Genomic DNA, 22,706 nt, shown 5'->3' on the forward strand with positions numbered 1-22,706 from the left:
ATAATACAGTGTAATGATAATTAGCATTGTCCCTATTATTATGCGCTCAAGAAAAATTGATACTATCATAGAATGTACATTTCACCACTTGGCGGGCCTCGAACCTGAGACCTCCGTTTGAAAGTTAAAAAAAAAAAAAATCTTATCCGTTATACCAAAGTGTTCCGATTAATCTTTGCAGAGCTTACTTTTCTATAAATAGATGTGATCCTCGAAATTGACACATCAAACACACTCAACATCGTTTCATTCAGTACACTAATGTGTCTTTCTTTTTTTACTACCAAGAGAAAATCAAACTTGCCTCCTTGTAATAAACGGGTAAAATAGCTCTGATTTAATGCCATTATATTGGTAGATGTTATGAAACAAATGATACATGCAAATGAAGCTTTTATTGGACTGGAAGTACTTACGCCATGTGAATCGTAGCCCGGTATAATGTATGCCTCGTACTGGTAGTCAGGCAAGCTCATCTGACGTCTGAGCTCCCGCAGACGAGGCGTTGAATCGAACGCTCCTGGAGGTTCGTACTGTTAACAGAAAAAGCAAAAGAAGAATTTTAGTATACATCTGTAAACAAACCAATGACAGAACTGTGATTCTATATATAATTTCCTCGCTTTCTCTAATTTGCATTTGCAAATGTGACCTTTGGGGCATATCCCTGTTTCATACACCAAAAAATGCAATCAAAAACACACACACACACATATAGATTTGGTTCCTCAAAGAAATTAATGCTTACATAGTCTTTGTCGAAGTAAAAAAAAATGGTGGAAACGAAACAGGTCACATATCAACAGAGCAGTGTACACACATCACAACCAATTTACTGAAAACAAATGTGTCAGCGTAAAAAAAGTAATCAATGTGAGAAAATCAGGCTACTACACAGGAAAGACACGATACTTTGCATTTTGTGAAGTACACAACACACACACACACACACAAACCTACACAAACAAACAGACTTATACACACACACAAATAATCTGTATAATATATATATATATATTGTAACGAAATTCGGTGGAACCGATTCGATTTAATCGTTTCGATTATAATTTGTTATGATCGATTGTGCCTATAGCATATAAATGGGCGCATTATCGGAATGTTGGACAAACATTATAATGTGGTAGCGCATTATTATGAGTTTTAACATTTATTATTAAATATGTGGTTACTTGTTTGTCATGTGCAAGTCTGGATTATTTTAATACCAACTCCGGTTTAGACCGATGATACATGCCGAATTATAGTAACCATGTACAAGAGATACTGCTAAAACGTATAATCGTTGTACGAAATTGATAACCACGCCAACATTGTAAATAATTTGAATGACTACTGCGGGTATTTTCCGCCTCGTTTACGGCCGTGCGGGATTGCCTCCTTACTACGCGATAGGAGGAGAGGCATATAAAGAGGCCGTTGTGTGACATAGTCCGCAACAAGTAGCCCGTGTATGATACATTTCCAATGTGTTGTTATTGTTTGCTTCTATATGTAATAAACTGTACATGTGTTCCTGTAATGCTGACTTCACTGTATATTCTTGAGTGTTCTACCACGATACAACAGCTTGGAGAGTGGTGGTACATGTTCCTGAGAAAATCACCTAGCAAGTCTTTGGATTTCGGGTATATTGGTAATGTGACTTGTCGCATAACTTAGTCCGTACCCAATCCAAGTTCCAGTCGTCGTCATTGGATTTGGGGTATAATGGTAATGTGACTTGTCGCATAGTCCGTGCCCAATCCAAGTTCCAGTCGTCACCTGAGGAAGTTGGTAACGGTGCGATATATAGCACTTTACCCCGTGCCATCACCGATACCTGTGCCACCATTGATGGTTGTGAAAGGTGTTCCACGTTAGCGTGACTGAGTTGGTAGCAAAAGTTGGTAACAGAGTTGGTAACAAAACTTGGTAGCAGAACTTGGTAGCAAGAGTTGGTAGTAAAAGTTGGTAACAAAATAAGTGTACCAATTTAACACCTTCTACAAGTGACGTTTGGAAGTGACATACTTTAAGTGATGCTGAACTTGGTATGTGTGCCGCTTGTGTCGGTGAGCTGTTTCTGACACAACATATTACATGGTAGACACAGACTAGTAGTTTTAATAATTTAAAGGGATCGTTGTAAACTGCAACAAAACGAACCCCGCCTACTCGGCCATCCTGACACGGCTCGCGGAGACATTTGTACAGACAGTCAAATACACTCTCTTAATTCACGACGAGAAGGCGAGTTCGTCACACATGGTGTCAGGAGTGGGATCCCTATTTGTAACTTTTGTATGAGTAAATGTAGTTAACTGTGTTTTCACTATGGTACGCGAAACGCCATTGTTGGAGTTGTCACTTTTGCTGGAGGGCAAGATCAGCGAAATCGACGACTTGATTGCTCAGGTGTCAGAGTCGGTGCGCAAACAAACTGGAGTACCAACTTCGGTTTCTAACTTACGCTGCTCACCAATGACACTTGGAGGGCGCCTTAACCAGTCGTCACGACCAAGCTCGCCAGTGGCCGTGACACCTCAGCTGTTTGAAGATGCGAATGATGAGGTGGAGTTGTCAGCTCCGCCATCGGCAAAGCTACTACCTCAGCAGCATCAAACTCCAATGCAGCAGTCGCATTCATCTCGTACAAATGACCAGCCTGTTACATTTGGAGGACAACCAGATGTAATGCCACACCAGTTTGGCCCGAACCAGCGACGTCGAACAGAGCTCTGGGACCAGAGACGTCATTATGATGTTCAGGGCAACGGAACCAGCAAACCGGCTGTCATACCAGATAGATATGATGGCAAAGGACCTGTGCTGGATTATCTTTGCCATTTCGAAGCTTGCGCTGGAGTTAACCGCTGGACGGAAGTGGAAGCTCTTCAATATTTGGCTGCCAGCTTGAAAGGAGCTGCTGTCAAAGTACTAGCACAGCAGACGGGACGTCAGTTGACGTACCAAGAACTCGTGAACCGCCTGAAGCACCGCTTTGGACCTGTTTCGCATTCAGAAGTATTCCTGGCAGAACTGCGTACCAGACGACGCAGACCGAAGGAAAGTTTGCAGGAGCTAGGACAGAGCATTCGCGAACTTACATCCATGGCATATCCTGAATTCGAGGAAGCGGGCCAAGATAAATTGGCTCGAGGTCATTTTCTCGATGCTATAGTTGACCGGGATATCCGAATCGGCCTCTTCCGGGCTCAGCCTCGTACGCTCGATGAGGCAATCCAAGCTGCTCTCAACACAGAAGCCTTCCTGCGGATGGAGAGTGACCGTCGGCAGTATAACCGTGTCTTGCTGTCACAAAAGGAAGAACAAGACGTGGCTGTGAAGGATGAAGACACTGCTGACAAACCCATGGGGGTGTGTGAAAATAACACCACTCTCATGATCGAAGCAGTGAGCGATCTCATCATGAAGAGGGAGAAGGAGCAGCCAGCGCCAGTGCCGAGAAACGACTTGGCATTTAAGACTGAGATACTCCCTACAAGCGAACAGAAGGAGGACAGTCAGCCTTCTGACAACAAGGAGGACACATCCAAGGAGGGTACGAATCCTCCAGACGACGGGTGCACACCAGCCAGAGAGGCATCCGAACCAGAGACATCTCAACCGCCACTACCTAGTTCTGCAGCTTCACTTCTGTCATCCACGTTCCAGAAAGGACTGTGCGTGAATTTGAACGTGAATGGGCAGGAGGTGATGTTTCTGGTAGACAGTGGTGCATCGCAGTCATATGTCTCAGAAGGAATGTACCTGCGAATGAGACCTGAGCGAAAGCCACCACTTGAACCAGTGACAAGCATCGTTCGTCAAGCAGACGGATCTCGGCTGAAAACAAAGGGACATGCTACCATGGAACTTCAGCTTGGCTCCTGCTTATGCCGTGTTGACTTGGTAGTAGCTGACATAAGAGCTGAGGGCATCCTTGGTCTGGATCTCCTGATTGGTCTGGAAACCACGCTAGATTTTGAGAACATGCAGCTGCATACTCCATGGGTATCTCTCCCATGTATAAACAATGAGAGACAGAAATGTGCAGCAACGACAGTACCAACATTGGTAAAAGGAACAGAGGTAGCCAACCTGACCAGCCTTGCTGAGGACGACACGGAGACCATGCCTCTCGACGGAGGTATATTTCAGAATCGTGTGCCGCCATATCTGGATGACTTCTGTCAATGCAGTTTGACAGAAACTCCCCCAGAAAGCAATTCATCGGCATGCCAGCTTCTGAGAGACGACTCAGAGGTGTTCTCTACAGGCCGAGCAGAGCTGGGAAGAAGGGCTACACTTCACCAGCGTGTCAACGACAGCAGAGCAGCATCAGTACGAGTGTGTGACGACTCGTCCTCACCTGCACGCTATTCTCGGTCACCGGGGAGACCACCTGATTATCTACCCCCGATCGAGGAGCCGATCTCCATTGAGGCACGTCCGTTCTTCTTGTCGTACATCGGATTCATTCTGGCGCACCATGCCAGGGTGAAATGTGACATTTCTCGTGGCGACCTGTCTGCTGCAAGGGAGCAGCCAGGTCAGGAAAGCAAACGAAGAGACTGTTGAACTCTTAAGAGATGAGTTTGTGACGAACAATTAGTCTGTGACAGTTGTACAGCTTTGAACTATAAAAGACTGTAGTTGTCTCATAACGTTGTTATGGACTGTACGTAGAGTTTTGTACAGGAGCAAATCGTTCAATAATGTTTGTAGTAGTACATTTTTGTTGTCATTTTTTGCTGTCTATGTGTTCGGCTCCAGGGACGAAGCCTGCATGGGGAGGGAAGCCATGTAACGAAATTCGGTGGAACCGATTCGATTTAATCGTTTCGATTATAATTTGTTATGATCGATTGTGCCTATAGCATATAAATGGGCGCATTATCGGAATGTTGGACAAACATTATAATGTGGTAGCGCATTATTATGAGTTTTAACATTTATTATTAAATATGTGGTTACTTGTTTGTCATGGGCAAGTCTGGATTATTTTAATACCAACTCCGGTTTAGACCGATGATACATGCCGAATTATAGTAACCATGTACAAGAGATACTGCTAAAACGTATAATCGTTGTACGAACTTGATAACCACGCCAACATTGTAAATAATTTGAATGACTACTGCGGGTATTTTCCGCCTCGCTTACGGCCGTGCGGGATTGCCTCCTTACTCCGCGATAGGAGGAGAGGCATGTAAAGTGGCCGTTGTGTGACATAGTCCGCAACAAGTAGCCCGTGTATGATACATTCCCAATGTGTTGTTATTGTTTGCTTCTATGTAATAAACTGTACATGTGTTCCTGTAATGCTGACTTCACTGTGTCTTCTTGAGTGTTCTACCACGATACAACAGCTTGGAGAGTGGTGGTACATGTTCCTGAGAAGATCACCTAGCAAGTCTTTGGATTTCGGGTATATTGGTAATGTGACTTGTCGCATAGTCCGTACCCAATCCAAGTTCCAGTCGTCGTCATTAGATTTGGGGTATAATGGTAATGTGACTTGTCGCATAGTCCGTGCCCAATCCAAGTTCCAGTCGTCGCCTGAGGAAGTTGGTAACGGTGCGATATAGCACTTTACCCCGTGCCATCACCGATACCTGTGCCACCATTGATGGTTGTGAAAGGTGTTCCACGTTAGCGTGACTGACTTGGTAGCAAGAGTTGGTAGTAAAAGTTGGTAACAAAATAAGTGTACCAATTTAACACCTTCTACAAGTGACGTTTGGAAGTGACATACTTTAAGTGATGCTGAACTTGGTATGTCTGCCGTTTGTGTCGGTGAGCTGTTTCTGACACAACATATTACATGGTAGACACAAACTAGTAGTTTTAATAATTTAAAGGGATCGTTGTAAACTGCAACAAAACGAACCCCGCCTACTCGGCCATCCTGACACGGCTCGCGGAGACATTTGTACAGACAGTCAAATACACTCTCTTAATTCACGACGAGAAGGCGAGTTCGTCACAATATATATATATATATATATATATATATATATATCCGTTTGGTATATATCCGTCGGGAATATGTAGTTTGTTGAGGATTGAAAAGTGCTCGATGCTGTAAAGCAGAGCATATTAGGCGTACCTGTGTTTTGGTGCAGACAAGGCACCAAAACACAGGTACGCCTATATATATATATATATATATATATATATATATACATATATATATATATATATATATATATATATATATATATATATACATATCCCTTGGGTAGATATCCGTCGGGAGATTTGACGTACTGGCTCCACGAAGAAATGAAGAAAGAAACTGGTACTGATGGTAATGCACTTTTGGCCAACAAATCAGAAGTTTATTCCACTCAAAAATTTCCGCGTCCCACGCGTCTTCTTTCAGACTCCTAAAGAAAGCGTGGGACGCCAAAAATTTGAGTCGAATGAACTTATTCTTTATTGGCCAATAATGCAATACCAGTTTGTTTCTTTATATAACATATATGATTTTATATATATATATATATATATATATATATATATATGTCTGTGTGTGTGTGTGTGTGTGTGTGTGTGTGACGGAGGAATGACTCGCAGACGTTGCAGTAATGTTCACTATGGCCTTTTATTCTCCCAAGCTGTCTTTTTCAAGGGCTTGATGAGACATAAACATAAAAGCAGAAAAGCAACCTATTTGCATGCATTTGAACAGAATAAGGCAAAATAAATATAAAACGGAATATAGACAGCAACATGACATTCACACCAATTTGCATACATTTAAACAGAATGAGGAAAAAACAAGGCAAAAGAAAATCAAAGAAATCAAACAAATATATAGAAAGCAACGGAAAGGCAATATTATCACACGTCTGCGAGTCATTCCTCCGTACACATACCTAAAGATAATGCAGCACCCACAACGTACGAGGCCAAGCCCGCTTCACCTTAAACTATAAATATATTATATATATATATATATATATATATATATATATATATATGAATCATACGAACAGTAATTTACCGGTGTAGACAGATCGCATTGCCTTAAGTCGAGAGCAGCTCGTCGATTCCTCCTTGCGGGATGGCTTCGGGCACTCACCACGTCAATCACCGTCCCTGAGTATCAAAATGGGAAGACGGTCACTGCGAGTGACTATTTTGCCACAAAGTAAAGATTTAGTTTCGATATAAACTGTTTGACAAAATGTTGAAAGTGAATATGCTATTGGTAAAAAAAATGAAAAATGTCAGAGGAAGAAGTGGTGAACATGTTAGAGGTAAAAGTGTAACAGTGAAATGCAGTATTTTGACTGCTATCTTTATCAGGTTGTTCTATTTCCTACAAATTTTTACCCATGAATTTTTACGTTAACTAATGTCATATTCCTCTTTGTTTCTATACTACTGATATGATTACCGCTGAAGTTGTGTGTGTGTGTGTGTGTGTGTGTGTGTGATTTTACCTGTGGCATTTTAATCTCTGACAATTTTACCACTCAATGATTTGTTGCTTTCTCTGATTATGGGACCAATAGGCCAATACAGGGGTCTAATCATTGTTTGTGGCAGGAAGGATATAATAATGCATTATGTAGCACATAGACGGCTGAAATGACCTATGCATTTGTAAGAAAACAGACATAAAAAAGAAGATTCCAGTCAACACATATCACTGCTTCCTTTATCTCAAACATACCACTTGATATTATTTTGTCGTGCATCAAAGAAATTAAGCTTGTAAAATGAAAAAAAAGTCACAGTGTACATGTTGTATGTGTGTATCTCTTAAAGCACATTCTTTATCGCTGACATATGTACCGGACCCATCACGCCCAGTTATGATGCATAATGACCGTACATGTAATATATGCAATACTCAACATGCAATACCCAACATACATACATGGGGCATATATCCTTCGGACACAATGCTTTAGCATTCCCCGAATGGAACAAGAATTAAGTTTAATGTCAAAGGTCTTACCACTAAGGGCGATGAGTATCAGTAACAAGCTCACGTTGTCCATAATATTCGAATTTCTGTTGTGGTAGCTTAGTCCCAGAAATATTCCAAAGCTGAATCCTTGTGTCATTCGTTTTCACGCCTTGCCGCTACGAAAAATTGGCGCTTCGATAACCATTTCCACAGGTGCGCCCGCGCGCACGATTTACTAGTATACCTCACGCACGCTCTGGGGGACCAATCTTATACCACAATCTGCATATCTCGTTAAACAGATGGACCTGACCCTATATCACAGAACTATTGACACAACATTTCAATAGATTTTGCATTAGGAAAAGAAACAACCTAGGGACCCTGAGTATGATACAGGCAGCAACAACAACGTAATAATAGAGTGCATTTCTGCTAGTGAATCAGCATTCAGAACATGGCTTAAAACAAGCCCTAATTTGCAAATGGTAATTGTTGGAATATTCTTAAATCTAACGTCCGCTCGACCGCGAAGTAGTACAAACATTGCTAGATGCTGATGTGTGTTTTAACCTGGCAGTCCCTTTGCCTTGTCGTCAACCATTTTGTTTGTTGGTACGCTCTTTGGTTTGTGTGGTTTGAGTTGAATATTAACCAGAGTCCGACTAGACACAAGATTGCCGAGTGGTATTACGGATTGGTACCTTGCGATGATTCATCGGCAAATATAATTTTCCCCAACTATATGGTCATAATTTAAGGGAATGATTAAGGTCTGATAACGTGTATGTGTGTGTGTGTGTGTGTGTGTGTGTGTGTGCGTGTGTGTGTGCGCGTGTGTGTGGTGTGTGTATGTGTGTGTGTGTGGGGGGTGGGTGTATGGTAGAAAAAGCCAGCTTAAAATTTATGTTACTCGAATAACTAATGGCTTGAACAATAACAACATTTGGTTGGCTCAGCGCATCTTTGACGCCTTGAAGACACCTTACGCTGTTCTGTTGCAAAAGGGCTGAATGTTAACACAATTACCACGATGTCTCGCAATTTGTAAGATACATACAATGCATGAGCCAGAAAGAGAGAATTACCCAGCGAATTTGTTTATAGAACGTGAAACTATACATGTACAAATGTATGATGCGTTTTTGTACTGCATATTGAAAACAACGGGTACTTGAATAAATGATTAATAAGTAACTATGTTATTGCAACAAGTTATCGGACTGATAAGCTTCATATTCAGGAACAATGATGTGACGAAGGTCAACAATACGTTTTATGTTTTGTTTTTTATTTCAATGAGGAGGTGGTCGTGGTATCGCTAATTATGTGGAACGGTTTGGCAGCTTGTTAGGGTAGAGTGAAAATAACACTGATATGAGTATGTAGGCTAAACATACGGGGAAGATTCGTCCGGACAAAACTGAGTTCTGGGAATGTTGCTATTAAGTGAAGGATTTCCAGTCGAGTCGTGATCGCAGGTGCTAAAATGGTACGTACCTATATTCCCAAACTGTGTTGTATAAGCATTTTGAATGTGTTGTTATAGTTGTTGAAGTTATAAAGTGGCTCTCCATCCATATGGCACTCGAGATGTCGTACAAGTGCCCTGGGATTAGAAGGGTAGTCAAATAGACCCTCCAATTATTTCTACAAAATATGCGCTTTATAGTGGGACCTATACAGTAGGTCTGCTATAGGTAAGATATTAAACATAAGATCAAATTCTGCCAGGTGTGTATTTGCTTCGACAAAATGTTTCATTAAAGATTAGCCTATTTTGCCTGCCTTATAAAATGATTCATATGGTTTGGGTTGATCAGGGCCTAAATACAGGAGAGCAGAGCAGACACAAAACAGACTACCCTTGTTAAAAAAGAAAAGATTGACATTGCCTAACCTTTACAAGCATCATTGTGTGTACGGAAGAAAAGTCACAGAATATGAAAACAATGGGGGTTTGTGGAAGTTAGGCAACTGCTGTGCTGGAAAAAAATTGTGTGAGTAAACGTTGTTTTTTATTTGTTCGTTTTCTGACTCCTGAGACACAGGATTAAGAATTCCAATTTCTCATAAAATGATATAGGCCTAATTGTGGTGGCACTCAGGCATCAGTTTCATACTTTACATTGTCATACTTCAAAACATTTTATTTCCAGTTTCATCTCATTTGCATAACAAAAGACTTTATTCCAACTTGAACAGTAGTCATCAGTATTGATCCCAAACAATTATTTTTGTTTGTAATAACAGCATTTGATGCACTGGATGTCACCACGTTCCCATTTAGAATTCTTACATTCCCCCAAATAATAAAATAATTCGAAGGACAGCCCAAAAGTTGGAAATCTCAATATTTTTGTTGTTATGGAAATTAAGTTAAAACCAAATTGACTTTAATTGGTATAGATAACAACTAAGTTACATCGAAGGGCTGTCAAAGCCGTACCGATGTACCATCATTTCATCATTAACATATCGTATACAGGGCGGATCCAGGAATTCCGTAAAGAGGGGGCGTGTTTACAAAAATAAAGGGGGGGGGGGGCGCACGCACCCCTCCCCCATTTTTTTTTCTTTTTATTTCTTTTGTTTCAAAAAAAAATAAAGGGAGGGGGGGGGGCGTGCGCCGGTTGCTGTCCTCCCTGGATCCGCCCCTGGTATATGATATAAAAAACACAAAAAATTTTCAAGAGTATGAATGATTATTCTGTCAACTGTACATAAATAAATCTTTTCTTTCCCTTCTTCAAAAGGACTCAACTTTGCAAAAATTTGCGAAACGACTGGACACCACAAATACCGATGTTCTGCTTCTCACCTTGGAGGAATTGGACAGTTACGTCACAGATGCAGAGGACGAGGATGTCGCCGGTGAGAGAATCAGTGGTCTCTGTCAAATGATTCCGAGATTGATGGAAATCATCGCAACGACAGGTGATGAAGATATATTGGTAAATAGAATAATTAACCCATTTGATTTGATTTGATTTATTCACAAAATGCATGGTCTATAAATTGATTATACACAAATACGCACATAGTTTGTATATGGAATATATCATATATTTTGTGTGGGTTTTCATAAGCGTCAAATAAATATAATTTACACTTGATTATATACAGAAATTAAAAAAAAGAATGTATTATGCACGATCAGTGGCTTCATAGAGAGGGATATCACATCTTTGCGTTTTGAACTATTTCACGCTAATATTATTGATAAGTCCAACTTTTTAAAGTGTGAGATAAAAAAAAATGGTAAGAGGCGTGCTGTCTTTGATGGTTTACAAATTCTTAGCTGATACTCAACATTATTCACTTTTTTTTTGCACCTATTTCTACGTTATTTGTTATTGTTAGTATGAGAGGTTTTTTTTAATGTAACTTTATTTTAGTAAGCAGAATACGAATGTGCCGGGTTAAATGAAATTAAATGTCGTGTGCAATAAGTCAGCGGATCATTATGAAATGAGTTTGAAATTGCATAATTCTGAATCCATTAGATTCAGAATTAACCGTAAGGTCTCATAGACCGTATACGCTCTCGAGTACATAAGATAAAGCAGGAGCAGATCATAGACTTTTATCAACCTTGATATAAGATTTTTGGTCATACTCCAAAGTCATGAATAGTAGTAGTAAGCAATGACGGCACCAAAACTTAAAAACAAAAATCATAACTTTTTAATCGATCGTATTGTCCGACTTTCCTCAAACTTTCAGTAATGTGTTCTATTAATACATGTATTGCTGCTTTCAATCAATCCACATTTTGTTATTTCAATTTGGACTATGGTTTCCTTTAAACTCGAGACTTACATCCCACTCCCCATCCCCGTCCCCCCCCCCCCCCCCCTTGTCACTTGCTCCCGTTTGTGCATTTACCACAGCTAAGATCCTTGGATATGTTCATCCACATCACGTCTGGCAGCTGGGAGCAGACCGAGCAGGCCGTCGAGGCGGGAATCATCCCACTCCTCATACCAGTCCTATCCTCCGACAACGACATCGTCCTGGATGTTGTGAGTTACCATGGTAACGTAATGAAAGATGAGAGATGCCCTATTAGTGAGGCCGAAATTACAGTATATGTCATACATGCAATGTCATACATACATGAAAGCTTACTTTGAGCCCTCATTAAAAAAATTAAAAAAACCCTGGGAAAGGATGAGCATCATTGTTTCATTTGTCCTCTAGTGCTGTTGTTCGCTTTTCTTAATACTCTAAAAAAACATATCTTTACTAGTCATTACTTTTTCATGGAAACATTAAAAGGACTGTACAGTACTGGTTGAGGTAGGGATTCATGTTTTGAACATTCCTAAGTGAGATAATGAAAAGCCTTTTATGAAATATGAAAGAGCATGTAATTTTAAGAAGGATTCAACGTTTATTTGATGAAAATTGGTTTTCAAATGGCTGAGATATCAAAAAAGTGTTAATAACAAAAGACGACAAGCCACAACTTTATTAGGATCTCTTTGTTTCACCTTGTTTTGGGATATCTCAGCTATTTCAAAACCGATTTTCATCGAATAAACTTTTTATACCCCTTAGAACTGCATGCTCTTTGACATCTCATAGAGTGGTTTTTGAATATCTCGCAAAACGTTAAAAGCTAAATCTTTACCTCGACCAGAACTGTACACACCCTTTTTAATTCTTCTTATGAGAGTTCGTATGAGAGAAAGAAAACGTGCCACGAATGATTATTAACGATGAGATCTTCAGGAGCAGGTCACGACCTTTGTCCTCTTCCGAACCTGTTTGTGAAGTCTAGGTTAAAGAATTATCTCAACATTTTTTTTTTCTTCCGTGCAGACTCTCGCAATTTTCGGCAACATTACGGACGAGGGAACGCAGGGAAGAGATCTGGTCCTCAACTCAGATATATTAGAACCGCTTGAAAGGTGAGGTAACAGGTGTAAACATAAACAGTGCGAAATGTAACGACCATTCCTATTCTTAAGTGGGTTCATCACAAGGATTCGTGCAAGATTTGGTTTCATTGCTACAATGTCTATACTATTGTCTACAGTTTTGCCAAAATCTTGCCGACTTTTATCCATTAACAAAAAGTGAAGCGGATGGTCAGAAATACAAGCAAATACATAAAGATCCGCTCAAGGTAAGATGTGCGGCACTCCAGAGTAAACAAATGTATAAATGAATAAATGAACATATCAGTAAATGGATAGAATATAACATAGAAATAAAGTTATATGCGTATATTGGTGCCGGTAAGACTAGTGTAGCCTATCCATTCTACTAGCCCTCTATACGAATACAATTCGTCATTCCGAAGGTTCGTTAATGCGAAAATGAAATGAGGTTCGTCCTTCCGAAGATTTGTTTATACTGAAATTAATGAAAAAGGTTCATTATTCCTAAAGTTCGTTAATTAAAAACGAAAAAAAAAACGAAATAAGGTTCAAGTATAATTCCAAAGACGTGTTAGCATTTACCGGGTTTTGTTTTTTTTTCGAATAAACGAACCTTACTTCATATTCGGACTATCGAACATCTACCACCCGTATACAGCTTGGTATTTTTCCGGTAAGAATGATAAGAAAACTGAAAAAAGAAAAGAAAACAATGATAACAATAATAATCTTTAATTTTACAGCATCACTGAAGACAGTGAGGATGAACACCTGTTGCAGCTGGTGGTCCATCTGTTATATAACTTCTGTCGCTTTGACCCATTCCCGGACTTTGAAAAGGTAGGAGTCTTGACCACTTTTCGCTGTGATATATACGTAGGACAAAGGTTTTAACATGTTTTGGGTTTATTTGTTTTTTCCTCTCGGTCTCTTTCTTATGAACTCATTTGCGTTCTTTGTAATCGTAATCTTGAAATCCGACATTTTGCCCCGAATTTTAATGTGAAAGTCAGAGAGAGCGCGCGGTTTGTATTCCGCGTCGGTTATGACGTTGTTGTTGTTGTTGGGTTTTTTTTTTACACTGATGTGTTTCAGTTTTCTCTACGAATTGAAAAATAAACTTTTGTCGCATTGTCCTAAAATGTCAAAATGCGCCCGGTATTTAAGACATGAATCTATATGATGTATCATGACGACAGGAAGTATCACTGGTAGTTGAAAAAGAAACTCAATGTGACTTAAATATAACGAAAAACAAATGGAACAATGAGAAGTTAATGAACATCTGGGGAAAAATTGTAGTCTTGAAGAGTTAATGAAACACTAATACAAATTGTTCCCTTAATTTTTCCCAATTATTCGAAGTTAGATTGACTATGAAGCAGAGTTTAAGTTTTGAGTGTTGATCGTACAGTTTGCAAACATATATCCACATGGATTGTTGTCAAGCAAATGCAGTCCATGTGAACTACAATATCTCCTTTCCTTAAAAATTTCCTGAACGTAATTTTCACAGATTGAACCTTTCATAAGCCCACTTTGTCGAGCGGCGTCGAGTGACGAAGAGGATATAATCGTCACCTCGTGTCGCACTCTCGCCCTCATAGCCGAGAAGGGCGGCAAGAGACACATTGAACAGTTCGCTGACGCATCCCTCTTCGCGCGCCTTCTTGACGTTGTGACGTAAGCAATGCAGTCGAGTTCCTTTGATGACGTAAATTTCGTCCCCCTCGTAGTATTTCATTTTCTGTTCATCGCCTTTAATGCAGTGATCGAGCCATGAAAAAAAAATATATATATTTCTGTGATCTTAATGGTGTAGCACTCCAGCTAGCATCTATTACGTTTGAATATTGATCTGATATGTCAATTACGTCAAATTGCTTTTTGTGTTGTTTTAGAATTGGTAGCAAACTTCTATTGATCATTTTCTTGTCTTGTCACTATATTTTCATCCATATTGCGTTTGCTTATTTTCTAAAGTTCCACAATCATGGCAGAAAAAAAAGGAGAAAAGTTTGATATTTCATTTTTGATTTGATGTTCCATCAATACTAGTATTTCCAAGCAGTGGTATGTCTAATTTTCTTGTTATCCTTGTGTTGGTATGTGTGTGTGTGTGTGTGTGTGTGTGTGTGTATTCATATTCAGCTCCGAGGACCTGCCTGAAGCACAAGCTGCATTAGAATTGATATGTCAACTTGCAAACGGCGACGAACAGCAGTCCATGGTGTGTACACAAACCAGCTAACAATTCAGCTCTATAACTTTTTAGAATCCCTTGATCTAAAAGTCATATACTCTTCAGCGGTAGATTTGAACCTCCTAATTGTAACAAATATTAAGTGAATACACAAGCAAGAATAGTATTACCGCTTGTGTCGTGAAAATCATATCGTCTATAAGTCATTTTCTAAAAGTAATCCATATTTCAAAACTATCGTATGTATATATCCTTGAAATGAATACATCATGCACTGTTTATGGATTGCATATTGGCCATATATAATCTTTTTTTTTTTTGTATTCGTTTGCATCTGGGTTCTTTGATTCTACTCCAGTGATCAATAACTTCTCGTTTAACAACATTGTTCCTCTGAAAATAGACTGAATGTTTGCAATGATATTTTTTTCCAAAACAAGGACACTCATAAAGAACATGACTAAAAGATTCTGTTTCGGAACAAAATGCATACAAAGTATAATTTGCAATGATCGATTTGAAAAGATTATATCTATTACTTTTAGAAATAAGAATACTGTTAGATAATGTTTCTGAGGTTATATCAAACACACTACGACTATTTAACCAATGAAGATTGTGTATAGGCCTATTGTTTCTGTGTATGTATTCATTCAATATTGTTTATGAATTTCGTTTGGTGTGTGTTTTTTAAATGAATGAATAAAGTACTCCTACAGAGGACCCCCCCCCCCCCCCCCCCCCAAAAAAAAAAAAAAAAAAAAAGTCAGTCATTTTCTGTCGAATATTCCGTTCCCTCTCTCTTTTGGGGGCAGGCGGTAATAAAGAGCGGCTTTCTCTCGAGCTGCCCACGTCTTCTGGCTGACAGAGGAAAACGTGACGTCATATCAACCCTGACAGCTAGGACACTTGCTAACCTCACCGCTGGATCTCCGTCACAAATTCAGGTTAATGCTCATGGCGTGGTTCCTGCTGTACACGTACGCTTTTATTCATTTTTTAAAAATAACTTTGAATGCGCGCGCGTTTTTTTCTATCATCATTCAACGAATGAAAATGCAACATTTCGGAGTCAAAATAGCAGTGTATCATTATCTCCGACTTCCAAGGACTGGATACACTGACGTTTTTAACATTTGTCGTTTACAGCAAAGCCATACAGTTTGAGTGAGCTTCTGTGTTTGTAACTCTGCGTTCGTTTTGTGTGTGTGTGGGGAAGAGAAAAAGAGAGAAGGCTCGGTGGATAGGTGAGAATATTTATTATTGTAATCTATTTACTATAGATGAAACGACACTGAATTCAAGCCATGTCTTTATTATTTTCTGGTTCCAACTTTAATAAAAGTAGGGTGCCTACGTGATATCAACATATACCGGATTGTTTTGAAGTGAATGGTTATCACTGTGTGCACAGCTTGTTATAAATTTCTTCTTAGTAAGAAATAATACAGGACAATATGATAATCTAAAAGCATTACTTTTCGGTCAAGAGTAGTGCTGGACTCTTCCTCTTAATACCCATCTACTTGTTAAAGTCATGTTTGCTTGTTCAATTCCTCAGGCTCTCGTTGATTCCAAAGTTGTTCCGCATGTCATCAAATTGCACGGTGTAGCCGGTCCCAAGACGCTATGCGAAACTCTCCGAGTTATCACTAACATCATCGACAGGGGATCGGAAGATCACGTGCGGTAGGTACAGTCGAATACATTACAGTGCACTCCCTTTATAACGAACACGGTTATAACGATATTCCAGTTACAACGAAATAAAAATTCAAGCCGCAAAATAGTATCAGCTCTATTTTTATTGTTTATTTGTTCGGCTATAACGAAATTTCGATGTAAGGGAAGAAAACTGCCGGTACAGAGGACTTCGTTATAACGGGAGTCCACTGTATAAAGAATCAGCCAATATTCCCACAGATGAAGGCACAACACACCCAACATTATTTTGTGTAAAAAAACCCAACTCAAATCATGAAAGAAAGAGTGAAACTGAAATGTCCTATATAGGCCCTAACACCACGTTCTAGCTACTCTTCTAGTCCCTTCCTTTAAAAACATAGGTGAATATACAACGAAATGCAGTGTAATTCAAAGCTTGCTCCATCATGTCCATTCAAACACAATGAATTTATTTAGTAAGCTTTCCATGGAATATCTTTTACACAGCTGAATTTTAATAATTGTCAAACAATTGCTATGGATGGTGGTCCTCTGCATTTTTTTTTTAAAATTTGGAATTATTTCAGCAAGTGTAGATGAAATAGAAATATTGTTATAACTATATTGTTTTTGTACTGAAGACAAAAATGAAGCGGACTGAAGATAGAAATGTATACCGTCTTTATACGGAGTTCCGTGATTACATTTCCCTTCTTTTCCAATCAGCTAGTTGTGTGTTGTGTTAATCTTTTAGTTTGTACTGTTTGCAATATGCAAACTGAAATGTATGAAATCAAAATCAATTCCAGATATCTCGTTGCACAAGGAGGCGTGGCCGGTCTCTGCCAAGTCCTGGATCGGGAATTATTATTGGAGCAGGAGAGTTCTAGAGGGGCGTGTCTGCAGGCGATGGACAGAATACTCAGAATAGGTCAGGAGGACGCCACGAGGTCGGGAACGGGGAACGCCCATGCCCAGATGGTCCAGAAGAGTTCAGGTAAATCAAGGAGGATGGAGCCGGGGAACGCTTTCGAAGAGGGACGCCCCTTGGGAGGTACTAGGGGCTCGCATAGTACCTCCTTGGGAAATATCGAGGTTCTCATGCACGTTTATCATAAAGCCGATATTGCAGTGATAATCGCCATGATCGCATATAGATCATTAAGACTATTATCTTTTTTAAACCACCAAAGCCCCCCCCCCCATTTTCCACTCTTAGATGTGATAGATCAGCTGCTAGTTGTACAAATAAAGCTGTTGTAATTATTATACGCCTGCTGTGGTATTAAACTGGTTTATCATCAAAATAATCAGAACCACCGTATGTATAATTTATATTCATATCGCAAACATGAAATGCTATATACAAAGGGATTCTGATTTTCGTAGGAGTAACATTAAGAATTACGTCGCATTGATCGTTAATCGGCGATCACAAAATACACTGTAGCACTTTGCGAGGGAATATCGAAATACTGGCTGCATATCTGTGCACGCCTTTGTATAAAGTGAAAGGTTTATCATAAATGTTACTACTTCGTGAAATCCCCGCCCACAATACGAGTATCTTTACGTTCATTCATTAATTCCATTCTAATAATTTTTCAAGCTCTTTGCCTTAGTGCTTTTTACCGTAGCACTTTTTCATTTCGTTTTTTTTTTTCTAAGAAGTGAAGCGAGGATGTTTTGAAAATCGGAAACATGTTACTGTAATCAAGATTGTCACACTTTCTTTTGCATCTTCTACTCTGTGGATAAATGAATGTGGATTTATGATCAAATATCTTCATCTTTATTTCCAGCGGTGGAAAAGCTGACTGCCTTGAAGGGTGAAGCGAAGGACGAGGAAACCCGATCGAGAATCGAGACTCTTTTAAAAACATATTTCCCATGAGGAAAAATGCAAATGATTGTGGACACCAACAATAATGGTATCAGATGACATGATGAGCAACGCCGAGCAAATATTCTGCACTGTCTATTTGGTCATGGCATATAAGGCGGTCTTGCAATCTCATTACTGTACATTACATTATGAAGAGAGTGGAATACATTTTAACGGAACTTGATGGTATTGCTTATTCCGAAGTGTGTTTGAGCTTTCCAACTGGGATCTTAAATCTATGAGAGACTCTGCTCTGATGTAAGATCATCTTGTCAGGATGTCATTTCAGTTTGTGTTTGTTTTGAGCTGTACAGAAATGAACCAAATTTTCGTTATAGCTGCGAGAGGTCTAAACCTTCCGCGAATAATTACGAGTTATGGCGTTTTCTATGACGCTTTATTTTGATCGCATTTGCAGTTAGATAAACAATTAAAACGATGAGCATATACTTAGATGCAGTGGTCATTGGGTGCTCGTCTTCTTGCTACATGAACTTCGGAAATCTGTTGTTATAAATGCAGTTCGTAAGTAGAGCCTGCCTCGAAAACTCTGACGTACACTGCCAAGCTAATCTGTAAAACACAAGATCAAAGGCCACTCGAAAGTCTTGTAGGACAGTAAAAAAAAAAAAAAGTGCAATATCTAATGTTGATGAAACGAATGACCGGCCAGTACGCGTATATTGCGACAACTTAAAGAGTTTTGTCGGCAGGAACGGGAGCGGAGAAAATAATTATGTCGACTACGCGAATGTTGACATGTGTAAGACTTTCACGAGGTGTACTGTTTACGCATAGTATTACTGTACTTGTATGTACATATGGTTTATTCAAGTAAAATGGATCTATAGATGTAGGGGAAGAGAAGAGAGAAACATACAGTAGTCAATCCTGCTGACCGAAGAAATCCAAATATACCCACAGATTTCCTCGTATACCCGCAAACAACACTCATTATAACTGGTAATTGAAAGGCAACGAACTGAAGAAAGATTAATAACTCGCCAATATTTAATACATGTACGATCATTCGTGCTTACACTGTATTGTGTGCAGCCAATAAATACAGACAGTCATAAATGTAGGTGAAGATTCTCTTTGTTGTCATAATTGTAATTTCTTGCAGGTCTTTTGCAACAGTAATATCATATAGTGTAACTTCACTACATACACGCCGCTTATGAAAAACCTAAACGGATGAAATCTTCGGTATGTAAGTAGTCAAGGGCTAATGGCAGGGAGATGCTTGTGTGCTACCTACTTACATGCATGCCTCTCAAAATGTAAAAATAAATAAATATAGAAAGAAAGAAAGAAAGAATAATTTGTATTTGTATTGTGTTGTTTGGGGGACGTGAAGACATATTGGTATTTTGGAAAACTTTCTATTTTCGCGACGTTGAGAGCAAAAACAAAACAAAGCGTTCTGAGCAATTACATGTATTGCATCCGCTCAATAAGGTAGTTCGGAGTTAGCTCATGGGCGCATTGGTACGAATGACCTTTCTCTTTTCTCAGTCGGTTAGGGGCACTTCACTCGTTTTAGAGCGACATAATGCATAAGCTTTACATAACAATTTATGGGATTCACAATCCTGTTCAAACAAAGAATAGAGTTGCGTAGACCAGATGAGCAGAACGATCCGTCAATTTACACTTGGGAAAGCATCCATTTCATCATTTTGCATTGAATGTATTGACAATCTCTTTCTATTGATATTGCCAAATATCACTTTTGCTGTCAGGTGGATGTGCTGGCAAGCAGCATTTACAAGTATCTCATGAATAATCATTACATTACAGATGCTTATCCCAGTGAATTTAAAAACCATTATGCCTGTTGGTCCGAATGACCTTGTTTCTGCTCATGCGCAAAGTGGAACTATGAACTGGCTTATTCACGACACAGAGAGCTACTTGATGCAATGATCATAATGACGGGGGCACCATTTTACTTTGTAGAGGTTGCAAAAGTAATCTAAAGATACTTTGCAACACGACGCAGGGAGAGAGGAAAACGGCCAATGCAATCGTCGTCTTCAACGTCCGCGTCACAAATCTAAAGCTCTCTATTAATGTTTTTCACGGAGTCTCCTGCAGAATCATCATGAAGACCAGGGCGGCATTTCATGAAGGAACTTGTCGGATAAAATATCTGACAAGTCAATTATATCCGACAAGTTTTGAGAAATTCTTTAGTCTGATTGGCTGATTTCTCTGAACTTGTCGGGTATAATTGACTTGTCGGACATTTTATCCGACACGTTCCTTCATGAAACGCCCCCCCGCCCCCCGAAACCTTTAATAACCCCCTCTGCAGAATACACATACGCTTCTTCACTTGTCATACCAAGACAACAAGTACAACCAGTCTTGAACAGGAGGCAACAGGCCAAATCAATGTTATAATTGTCAAAACTATCATTATTATTTGTCCCAACACAAGAGGCATTCAAAATGGGCATTAAGCATCTTTTCTCATATTTTGGTTCAAAGTTTACGACAGCACAAACTAATAAATGGAACCCCGATATTTCATAGGGTAAGCGGTGGTTAGGTCCAATTTGAACCCCCCCCCAAAAAAAAAACAACAACAAACAAACAAACAAACAATAATAGATAAGTGAACAAAAAAGATAAATAATATATTGTTTTTTTTTCTATGAAATAAATAAAATCAACATTAATTCATTCAATCATGATCTTTACAAGGAGAAGAAGATAATGATTTGTACATGACATTAAACAAGAAATAATTTCCACTAATGTCTGGATGATTGCTTTAGTTTTTCATGTTTACCCATTGTTTAGGGATGCTGGGTGTGGTATGTTGGGGGGGAGGGGGTACGTTTGAACAGTGTCTATCACAACAGTTTAATTTCAGTTCCTCAAATTTCAGTTCATTGAAATGGTAGAATCTGCACCCCAGAATACAGGTAAATAAGACAAAGGGCTTTGATGTTACATATACAAAAAATTTGAATGAGGAGATATGGTAGTTTGGCATATAAAGTACACTTCTTAATGTATCTTTACCCAAGGCTTCAGAAAGAAAAGACAAAAGACATGAACATTTTCCTTTTTTTTAATGTGAATTAGTGTAGGTAGATAATTAATTTGGCAAGCAAACAATGTATTGGAAAGAAAATTACCAATTATATTACCTTAACCCAATGCAACATCTGCATAGCTGATTTCTTGTCAGCGCTAATCAAGCACACTACACATCTAAGAGCATCAGCTGTGGCATCTTTATCTCCTGATGGGGATCAAGTCAGCGGCAGCTAATCAAGGTTAGATATATCAACAGCCTAACTTTGAGTCCCTTAAGTCATCAGTACTTTGGACTGGGGCACCTGTAACCTTGCTATAAAAAAATTAATTAATGTCGCTGGATTCAGAATTCCCTAACCACTGTGAAAGTATTATCAGATTCACCTAAAACATCATAATATTATACCAATTAATAACATTGTATTCATATTTACACTAAAGTATCAAAGGTACTGCCGGCTGCTATAAGTTCTTACAGGTTTTTTTGTTTTCTCATGCTTTTCTGTAATTGTTTGATGGAATCATTAAAAACAAACCTGAGACAGATTCTTAAAGAAAATTATCAAAAATATGCCACTTATTACTCAAACCTTCAAAATTAGGTAAGATTGTAATTCTGTAAGAAACCACCAAAACCCCCAACAAGCATATTTTCATGCACACTGGAAAATCAACCCTTGTGAATGATTTTGTGGGGTTTGATGATGCAAGGTTATGACCAAACTTGCCATTGTTTATGTCATAAGCCCATCTTTACAGCATACCATTTAAATACAAATTCTTGTGGAGTTCTTATGTTACAGTCTGGTCATAAAACACAAAGAACATACAAAAATTGACAGTTCTTTAAAATAGTTACTGTGGTTCCCAAGACAGCGTCACACATTTTCACTCATGACATTCCTGATTTATGCTTACAGGTGACCCCAGTAATGCTCTCTGCAGAGAGTGATATAGTGTCGCTGACTAGAAGTTTGGAAAAGTTCTAAAACTCTTCGTCCAGTGCTCGCATGATGTTCACATATGAGCAATTTTTTCTTAATTGGGGCCACACAAAATAAAGTCACCAATCACATCATTTTT

At 39.1% G+C, this 22,706-nt stretch overlaps 1 protein-coding gene and 1 long non-coding RNA gene across 2 annotated transcripts; one reads left to right on the forward strand and one right to left on the reverse strand.

Moving 5' to 3' along the window:
* Positions 1-380: 380 nt before the first annotated feature.
* Positions 381-8,021, reverse strand: LOC139740285 (uncharacterized). The gene is made up of 3 exons (XR_011711552.1): positions 7,976-8,021; positions 7,013-7,107; positions 381-533 (listed from the first exon to the last, which is right to left on the reverse strand). It is a non-coding gene; the product is annotated as an uncharacterized lncRNA (long non-coding RNA).
* A 1,858-nt stretch (positions 8,022-9,879) lies between these two features.
* On the forward strand, positions 9,880-18,578 carry LOC139740262 (uncharacterized). Its single transcript, XM_071650845.1, has 10 exons — positions 9,880-9,885; positions 10,684-10,881; positions 11,821-11,952; positions 12,755-12,843; positions 13,560-13,656; positions 14,333-14,499; positions 15,888-15,999; positions 16,581-16,708; positions 17,494-17,738; positions 18,487-18,578. Exons 1-10 carry the CDS (start codon positions 9,880-9,882, stop codon positions 18,576-18,578), a joined length of 1,266 nt encoding a protein of 421 aa, XP_071506946.1.
* The last annotated feature ends 4,128 nt before the right edge of the window (positions 18,579-22,706 follow it).

The sequence above is a fragment of the Diadema antillarum genome, unplaced genomic scaffold (genome assembly GCF_040938485.1).
Source record: "Diadema antillarum isolate AM-2024a unplaced genomic scaffold, OU_Dant_1.0 seq00000846_RagTag, whole genome shotgun sequence".
Lineage (NCBI taxonomy): Eukaryota > Metazoa > Echinodermata > Echinoidea > Diadematoida > Diadematidae > Diadema > Diadema antillarum.